General features: G+C 32.8%; 1 protein-coding gene across 1 annotated transcript; it reads left to right on the top strand.

Moving 5' to 3' along the window:
• The first annotated feature begins 639 nt into the window (after positions 1 to 639).
• LOC145572121 (putative E3 ubiquitin-protein ligase BAH1-like 1) lies at positions 640 to 8,001 on the top strand. The gene is made up of 6 exons (XM_081631143.1): positions 640 to 1,156; positions 2,249 to 2,487; positions 2,597 to 2,851; positions 4,306 to 4,443; positions 7,439 to 7,497; positions 7,710 to 8,001. The coding sequence occupies exons 1-6, from the start codon at positions 979 to 981 to the stop codon at positions 7,813 to 7,815; spliced, it is 975 nt and encodes a 324-aa protein (XP_081487269.1). The 5' UTR covers positions 640 to 978; the 3' UTR covers positions 7,816 to 8,001.
• Positions 8,002 to 10,549: the final 2,548 nt, after the last annotated feature.

Genomic DNA, 10,549 nt, shown 5'->3' with positions numbered 1-10,549 from the left:
TATATCTAAACTAATTTCAGATAAAGATCACAATTTCATAGATTTTGTCCACCTCTCCCTTAATATGAACACAAGATGATAAGACTATTGCACATTATAAACTTTTTAAAAAATCGGATGTATAATAAAATATTATACATCCGTTGTAAAGTTACCTTAAAATGAGCGAAAATTACCCCTAAAATGAATAAATGTTACCCCCAATATACATAAAAGTAACCAAATACAAATAAAAATTATCTACGCTTTATTAGTAAAAAATCACATTTTAAATAACTAAAAATCAATTATTAGTGACTGAATGTAATTAAATTACTTTTATAAATTTTTCTTGTTGTCTATTTGTATAAAAATTGTATTAGGTTTAAAGTTACCTAAAAATAGGCAAAAAATTATCCTAAAATTAGATAAAAGTTACCCTCATACTACTCGATGTATACTAATATTAATATAAACCGGGTGTATACAAAAGTTTTTCATTACACATTAGTGAAATTACACCCACCAGCCACCACACCAAGAAACCAAAAACTAAATCAAAGGAAATATACACGGGTCTATTAAATTTGCTTTTTAGAGGAAAGAAACATAAATACGTTACCTTTTTTAGTGTAATCTTTTTATTTTACGGAGTATGATTTTTTCCCATATTTATTATGAAACCACCATTTCCTATAAAACCTCCAACTCTTTCTCTCATTTTCACATTTTTCACCATTTTCCTACACTCCTTCCCCATTTTTAAGCTACCCTTTTTCATATAAAACCAAAATTTTCAAATATCCACAAAAAAAATCCTTAATTATATTTTTTGTTGTCTTTTTTATCTCATAAAAAGTGTCTTTTGTATATTTTGTTCTTCATCAAGATTGAATTTTTTTCAGTCATTTTAATTTCTGAAAAAAAGTTTATCTTTTTATTTTCTGGGTATTTGTTTTTTTGAAGAAAAAAAAATTAAAAAATTAAAATTTAAAAAACATGAAGTTTTGCAAGACATATCAAGAGTACATGCAAAATTGGGAGAGAGAATTTCCAGGAGTTGGATTCAAAAATTTGAAGAAAATTCTGAAGAAATGTAGGCATGATATTGATTCCCACAATTCCTGTGATGATAATGGTGATTTAATTCCTTCTAATTGCCCTCATCAATGTCCTGGTAATTTCCCTTGATTTTTTTTACACTGGTATTAATTATTTTAATTAATCATCAATTAATTCAATTTCTATGTTATTTCGACAATTTAGATTATTTTGACAGGGATGTGAAAAAAAAAAAATTAGCTTTTTTCTGGATTTTGATTGATGGGGATTTGATTTAGCTTGAGAAACAAGTATGTAATTATGAATATTGATGAATGACAATTAAAAGTTTTGCCTTTTTGATATAATAATTAGCTGGAATTCATTAATTTATAGAAAAGATTGAATCTTTTTGCACTTTGAGTGATCATGATTTAATTATAATTCCTTTTTTTTGTTGATTTGGCGAAATCCTCTGTATTGGTGCTTTGCAATGTGAAAAGTGTTTTTATTGTTTTCATTCTATTTCTCGACTCTTGTAAAATACGCCTTTTGTCCTTATTCTTTGGGTTCTACTTCAACAAGTGTTATTTTTTGGTGGATTTTATTTAACAGTAGTCCATTTGATATCATTGTCAGTTTTAAATTTCGTAGTCGTACTTATATTAATCATTTTGATTTGATTGTCAGTTTTTAGTTTCGTAGCCGTACTTATATTAATCATGTTAATTTTGAAAGCTGATACTTATTAACGGAACCTATAGAAACAATAAACATTAATGAACATTGAACAAACTCTAAAATTCATCTTATGAATTAGGTTTTTTAGGTGAAAATGTATGACCAAATCACGTGTACAATGGCATTATTCGTTGTTTTTGTTCATTAGAATTGTATCTTTGGTTAGGGAATACTTGAGAAATGGAGGAATATTGCTTATGGCCCTGTTTGGTAATTATTCGTTAGCTGGTTGTATAAACTGATTTGATTATAACATAAGGTTTTTGAGCTAATTCGAAGGTGTATCTGAAAGAAATTTTTAAATGATGGTATTACAAATGCAAATTGGAACATATGACAATTATGTCTGTTTTTTCCCATGCCCTTGTTCAAAGTAATATTATTGCTAGATAGAGGGGAACTGGAATCTAAGATGGTTATTACGCGAACTTTATGTGTGATTGTTGTTCGGTTTCTAATGATGAGAACTGATAATTTGTGTTTGCAGTATGCGATGGTACATTTTTTCCGTCACTTCTCAAAGAAATGTCTGATGTAGTGGGTTGTTTCAATGAGCGTGCTCGAAAGTTGCTTGACTTGCATTTAGCAACAGGTTTTAAGAAGTATTATGTATGGTGTAAAGGAAAGCAGAACCATGTGTCTTTGATTCAGGAGGGGCAGGACCTTGTCACTTATGCCATGATCAATGCAATTGCAGTTCGTAAAATATTAAAGAAATATGATAAGGTAGAATCTTGTTGTTCAAGAGATTCTTTGGGATTTTTTAGAATCAATTAAATATTAAAGAATTAGTTGAGTGTATAAATATGCTGATGGTATGCTTGCAATTGGATAGGTTCATTATTCTAAGCAAGGTCAAGAATTCAAATCACGCGCTCAGAGTATGCACGTTGAGATCCTCCAATCGCCATGGCTTAGTGAGTTAATGGCCTTTCACATTAACTTGAGGGATAAAAAGGCAAAGACAAGAACGGGAGCTTATTTGTTTGAGGGCTGCGCTCTTAAATTTACAGACGGAAAGCCGTCATTGACTTGTGAGCTCTTTGATTCTGTGAAGGTGGATCTTGACTTGACTTGTTCTATTTGTTTGGTGAGTATACTTACCTTGTATATACTAATGCCTTTTCATTCTTCCTTTGCACCATGTCTTACCCTTCAAAATTTATACAACCTTAGTTGTATTTAATTGAAATTAGCACAATATGATTAGCAACTCAAGTTGTGTGTGTGTGTTTTTTTTGTTTTTTTTAATATCTATATGAGTAATTAAAATTAATTGTTTAATTTTGTGTCTTTCAAGCAATATTAAAGTATACTATTGACTTTTTCAATCATCGTTATCGTAGCCGACTCATGTAAATACTCTTTTAGAACTTCAAAGGAAGATAAATACTTCCCAGGTCTGGCCTTGTGAAGCAGCTGCCTTGCAACATCTTGTTGAATAGTTTTGCTTGTCACGTGTCATGACAGCATGTTACTCTGTTTTCGTCACCCTAGAATATTGTAGTCATGCTTCTATCTTGTTAAAATTCAATTTTATTTTGTGATTTCCTCGTACTCCCTTCATTCTCTTGTAATTGATCCATTTGACTTTTATGTTTGCTTATACACAACTTTGGTTGTTAGTATTGTTCACTACATACAAGAAAAAAAAAAAAGAAAAAAAAAAAAAATGATGAAAATCCTCTTTCATATTGTTCATCCTTTTTCATATTGTTATTTGGTATACTTCCTTTTTTATTTTTTTTTAATAGAAATGCTTCTCGTTTAATGTTTGCCAATGTATTATTTTAATTGCTAATATGTTAATTACAAGTATGTAAAAATTATAAAAATTTTGATATTATGAAAGTATAAATTGAGACAAATCTAACAAGATCCCACATAATTATATTTCTAATTACTTACAAATCATCAAAGTTAGTCAAAGTGGAGCATATGAGCTTAAAAGTCAAAGTGTTGCAAGTAAAAAAATGGTAGAGGTATGATTCAGAAAGAATAACAAATAAAGCTCAAAAGATGTTGTTATTCACCCCCCCCCCCCCCCCGCGCGCGCGCGAAAGACCTCCTTGTGGTAGGCTATACCAAAATAACAATATGAAAGTGGATTTTCATCATTATTAGAGCTCATCAACAATTATTATGGTTTTACCAAATAAGATATTAATTGATAAAAAATGTTTGTGTTTGCTACTTTTATATCTATCGTATATGTGGTATGATTCTTTTATTAATTTTAAAAAGTAATTTATAAAATGATTAAGTTAGCCAATTTTTACTTCATTTTAGTTGCACCTTTTTTAAGTTACCCATTTTAAATTAGTTATCTTTTTTTCTAGATTACTTTTTATCCTTAAACAAATTTATGTGTGTGTGTGTTAGATTAAGTACAATTGTGGCTTGCGACTTTGGTCAATATGATAATTCTGTCTTATGTGTAATATTATCAGTATTATCTGTATTGGCTGGAGCTTCTCTATTTTTTTAGTACATAGCTGATTTGGGAACTTGACATTGTGGTTTTTCTCTTCTAATATTATACAGGATACAGTGTTTGACCCTGTAGCTCTTACCTGTGGCCATATATTCTGCTATATGTGTGCCTGCAATGCTGCATCTGTGACTACAGTTGACGGTCTGCAGGCCTCATCTTCAAAGGAGAAGTGTCCATTGTGCCGAGAGGTAATCATGAATGCCCTTACTAATTTATTTATGTTATCTCGTTCAATCTTTACCTTATCATTTAGGACACCTAAAAATTGCAAGCTTCTAGATGTAGGAGTTGACATATTTCAAGCTGTCATATACATACAACTCTAGCTGTTATGAGACATTAAGTATTTGTTCTGACTGCAATTAGTTTACATTGCATTGTCCCAATCCCTCACAATTAAGATAATAACATGATTTCACAAAAGATTTGTAATAGTGGAATCATTTCTATCACCTCCCCATAATTTGGATTAAGTAGTGAAAATGTGGTATATTAGTAATTCTATTAAAATTAATTAATCCCTCAGGAAAGGTGACAACTCTTTTAGAATGGTATGTGTGACTTAATTATCAATCGAAGAGTGTGTATAGATTTGCAAATAGATTACATCTTGTTTAAGAGGCGTTGATAAACAACTTGGTCATAGTAGTACTTTTTTCACCCCAAATATCTTTTTTTCTTCATATGTCACATAACCACTTTAGAGGGTGTATTTTAGTGATAACTAGTTTTTTACCCGAGCAAAGCTCGGATATTCACAAGAAAACAAATTATTTTTATAAATTACTATAAGTTTGAGAAGTATCTATTTGTGTTATCAAATTATTATACAATTAGATACAGTAATGTAGAGTACTTATCTCTAATTTTAGTTTCCTAACATCTTATGAATTAAAAATTGAGTTAAAATCATTTTTTAGAGTAGAAAACGAACAATACATTTTATATATTACGATTAAAGATTCAAGGGAATATACAAAAAAATATTTTATTTATTAAAGTTGTTATCGTTGCTCTATTTTTTAGGTTGCATTTTTTTTTTTTTTTTAATCAGCTATGTTATTAATTTTCATGAACAAAAAAGAGAAAAATAAAGGGCTTTTGGTGGGAAATTTTTTAATACAAACGCGACACGTGTGCTTAAGGGATAGGGTTGGGGATTACTTTAGTATTGATGGGGTATAAATGTTTGAGGATAGAGATGGATTAACATGGGTTAAGTATTGGATTTTCCTAAGAAAGTGATTTAAAAATTATTTACCAATATTGCATTACCCAAAGGACTGTTATTGGCTTTTGAACACTCTCAGATTCATGATTTGTGATGTTTTCTTGGGGCAATAATCGTGCTAAATTTGTGACCAAGCTAATCTTTATCCTTGTCAGTAGCGTTAATCACATATCCTTGGGGGGTTTACATGAGCTCCCCATGCACAACACACAATTTGATATGAGGAATGGAATCATTTGTTTCTCGAGTGAACATAAGAAGGCCGTAGAAGTTAGATTGGTAGAGATGTAGATTAGAGACTAATGATTCATCCGGATATCCTCAAATTGAAACTAGCACCTCTATTTTAGCAGAGGAGTAACATGATAAATCTGCTAAATATGATAACAATTTCTATTGGTGGGTGGGGAGTATATGTATTCATATTCACTAATAGATTGCGAGGAGGTTGGCTTTGCTTTTTTTCACTTTATATTCTCTTATCTAATTTGTTTGAACTTGCATGAATTTAATGGCCCTTATAAGTAAGAACTTAATTGAATATTATTTTATTTGTATATTGAACTTGGTAGCCCTTTTAAAACTTATGTATCTTCTTTTATTGCAAACACAATGAAGCCCTTTACATGCTTGATAAACTGCTGATTGTATTGTGACATTAATTAAAAAATGAAAAAGGAAAATTTGTAAAGAATAAGCCAACCTTTGCGTGGTTAGCTCAAAATAATTCAACCTTTCGATTAACTCAAAATAAGTCGACTTTTATTAGATATCATCTCAAAATGATTTCAAAACCCCTTAAATTAAAAGGTAACCGGTTATTAAGGTAAATTATGACAAGTGTCATTATGTGGTTGGTCCTTTTTTTAAAAAAAATATAATTAAGATTTATTTTTTACTTATTAAAAAAATTCAATTTACAATTAAATAATATTATCAAATAAAAAATAATAAAAAAAAAAGAAAAATCCCAGCCACCACACTGTCAGCTCCCTCCTCCCAGCAGCCAGCGACCACCTCTCTCCCCCGTCGCGGGCGACCCGCGACCCCATCCGATCCCCTCCCTTTCACATTCCCATTCCCGTCCCTAAATGAACTCAACCCCGAAACCCTAAACCAACCCCCGAAACCACCATAAACGACACCCAAATTAGTTTAGGGTGGTTTTCGTGGGTTGGGTATAGGGTTTTGGGGTGCTTTTTCTGGGTAGGAAAGGGGTAGGGGGATCGATTCAAGCTAGGACAGGGGACCGGGGGGGGGGGCAATTTCCGATAGGAGAATAGGGGAAAATGGGTGGTCGTCGAGGGGGGTGGGGGAAGCGAGAATGGGTAAAAGGGAGGGTAGGGTGTTGTGGGTCATGGGGGAAATGGAGGGGAGTAGGGTCGCCGGCGCCAGGAGATGTACGTGGTTGCCGGCCGCTGGCTGGGGTGAAGGGGTGGTTGGGATTTTTTTTAATTTTTTTTTTATTTTTATAATTTTTTTTATTTTTTTTTTGTGCAATGTTTATTTAATATAATTATATATAAATATTTAATTAAATTTAATAAATTATTTTTAATATAAAAATTGACCTATTTAGTAAGTTATAGGTCATTTGGCCTATTAAAAGAAAATACCCCTTAAAAGTCGACTTATTTTGAGTTAATCGAAAGGTTGACTTATTTTGAGCTAATCACGCAATCGTTGGCTTATTTTTGACAAATTTTCCAATAAATAATTGGCATTGTGGAATAATAAAATAGAGGCTGTTTCCTTTTATCTACACTTGCTAGACAACTCTTTTTTTCAATGTCATTAGTTTATTGTCCCTTGAACTTTCAATATTATAATCTTTTGTTTCTATCAGACGGCCTCAGACATATATTCATTAGCTGCTGTGAAACGGCAACATGTCATAAAAAACTCACTTGGATAGTTGGATGTTTACTTAACTCATTTGCCATTAATTTCAGGCTGGGGTCTACGAGGGCGCCCTACACTTGGAGGAGCTTAATATTTTATTGAGCCGAAGGTATTTACCATTACTAAATATATATATGCTATTTTTTTTCTAATTACCCACTTTCTTTTATCTCTTTGAGGTTCCACCCCACGTGAGTCGGGGAAAAATAATATAATATGATCAGGAGTCCTTCATTTATCTTTTTAATAACTCCCTTCTTTTTTTATTCAGCTTGAAATTACTAACATATTGTGAGTCCTTTATCCATCACTTGTGTATAGGTGCCATGAGTACTGGGAAGAGAGACTTCAGTCGGAAAGGTTGGAGAGGATAAAGCAAGCAAAAGAACACTGGGAATTTCAGTGCCGAGCTTTCATGGGTGTTTGAACTAAATTGCAGGTGCTGATTCCATCAGCCTTGTTAGGTGATCGACCTTTTGGATTTAGCTTCTTGGATTTGCTTTAATTTGATTGTTGAAAGCCTTGGGCCTTTACCCTGGTGTATAATAGCTTTGTTGTCTGTAAAATAAAAACTTTTTAACCAATAAGATACTTCATTGAGTGGTCAGACAGACATCCTTGGTTGGACTGTAGAGTGTTTTAGGCAACCTACATTTTAGGTATTTGGAAAAAAAAATCCATTTCTCTGGTTGGATTTTTGAGTGCTTTAGGAATGTTGAATGGATCATAAGCATGTAAACTTAAACCCGATAAGAATTAGCATGGGGTGGGACTATGAATGATTGTTCTTTTTATTCCTTGAAGTGAACTTGAATGTTAGTGTGAGGCGGTGAGCATAACTCATTTTAATTAGAGGTGATTGCGAGTCTTGCTGGGAGCTGGAGTTTGGAGTAGTTTGGTTTGGTTGGCACAAACTTAGACTCGAGCTAAGTTTGAGCTTGTCAAGCTCATATATATATATATATATATATATATATATATATATATATATATATATATATATATATATATATATATATATATATATATATATATATATATATATTAGGTTTGGCTCAATTCATGAATCTTATTCTGAAGATAGATAAATCAGAAAATGTCGGCCAGTTTAGACCTTGTAGGCTTGTAATACTTCTTACTGAGTCATTGAAATACTTACTGGGACAGTTTCTTTCAGTCACGGATGATTTGGTGAGCTAATCATGAATGATAATTGTTTGGTGCCTCATGAAATGCCGAAGAAGAAGGAAGCTAGCATGGAGTTTATAAATGATAATATGCTTTTTAGTGAGGTAGTTTCTTTCAGTCACAGATGATTTGGTGAGCTAGTCATAAATGATATTATGCCTTTTTAACCATGGAGTTTAATAAATGATAATTGTTTAGTGACTTGTGAAATGCCGAAGAAGAAGAAAGCTAACATGTTATCAACAATCTTTGATGTAGACCTAAATAAAGCCTATGAGCTTTGTCGAGAAAGTTCTTAAGAGCAGCGGAGTTTAAACATCCGAATGGAGTAATGCAGTTGGAAGGCTTTATGTGGAACATGCTATGTATATTGCATCATAGTTCTCATAAATGGATAGCCTTCACGGCTCTTCAACAGGATTCCATTTCTAAGCTAGGACCATCTTTGCCATATTGCTTGAACACCCTGAATAGATTATGTGATCTCGGGGGAAATGGTAAATTTTTAGAAGTTCTTTACCTTGTTCGGTAAATAAGAATTCCCATGCTAGCTAAGTTTGTGAGGACCCTTAGAAAAGTCTTGGGAAGTTGGGATTGAAGAATCAAGAGAAACTTGAGATGCTCGATGGATGTTGATGGAAGGTTAACAAGTGTTTTCCAAGATCTTATTCAGGTGGTCTCAAAGAGTAATCATCAGGAATATCACAGCAGCTCTCTGAAACATTTAAGATGTTTTTGGTTAGCAATATTCTAGCAGCCTTTGCCTCGCACATAGTGGCACTTACGTGATTCCAAAGATGATTGTGAGGAAGTTGTTCTTCAGCATTGCTAATGATAGTGGACAACACCATTTAATTTGTTTAGCATTAGGTGTCCCCATCTATTACTGTACCTAATCCCAAATTCCCAAGTTAATAAACGTTTTACTCAAAGAGTCAACACCATTTAATTTGTTTAGCATTAGGCGTCCCATCTATTAGTGTACCTAATGTCAAATTCCCAAGTTAATAACAATGGCAAACAATGTTATTCACAAAAGGGGAAGGGATTCTCATACTAGCTATTATGCACAATATCAAACACATTATAAGATCATTAGCGTATCATATTTGATCTCTTAGATAGAAGATTAAGGCAACACGAAAGAAGGCACAATTAAGGCAACATATAAACATTGAGGCAACATAAAAGAAGGCAAAAATTGAGGCATGCATCATAAACATAGGGTCTGCACATATGAACATTGAGGCAACATGACCTTTGGGAAATTAAGGCAAAAATCTAAGTTAGCAAAAATCAATTTAGTTTAATTTATGCAACATCATTTCAACATGAAATAAGATCACTAAGGCAATATCAACAAACATCCACCACTCCGAGCCACCATAGAACACACACAAACACTCCTGTCACCCAAAAAAAAAAACATCAATCTCCTAGTCGGCAACAGATCATAGTTGTTGGTATCCAAACATCAATACATCCAACTAACCTAGCTAGGAATATGTAATTGATAGAATAAATAAAATAGGAAAACATAAAGTAAGGGAGAAGAGAGAACTCAATTATGTGATTCTTGACATATTCATAAACAGTACAAGAGACAGTTTGGAAAAAACGAAACTTTCTCTCTCTAAAAATAAAACGCTCTTCCTTCTCTCTACAAAATCAGCTTCCTCTTTTCTCTGTTTTCCCCTGTCGTCGGCGGCAAGAGCTTCGCTACTCATCTACGGTCGCCGGCGAGCACCCGTTTAAGGTCATAAGTTGAAGATCTAGTCGAGGGTTTGGCCACCCAAAGCTTTCTCAAACGCTTCGGTGTTTTCCAGAGTAAAGTTAGGGTTAGGGTTTCAATTTTGGGAACGGTTTGTATTTCTACTTAAGGATTTAGTATCAGATCCAAGGCTTTGAGGTCACATTGAAGAGGTACCAACGCGGCACATCGATTTAATTAGGCGCTTTCTCGTCGATTTCTT

This window comes from Chenopodium album, chromosome 12 (genome assembly GCF_948465745.1).
Source record: "Chenopodium album chromosome 12, dcCheAlbu1.1, whole genome shotgun sequence".
NCBI classification, from domain to species: domain Eukaryota; kingdom Viridiplantae; phylum Streptophyta; class Magnoliopsida; order Caryophyllales; family Amaranthaceae; genus Chenopodium; species Chenopodium album.
The sequence above is the reverse complement of the archived record's forward strand: the minus strand, read 5'-3'. Positions and strand labels throughout refer to the sequence as shown.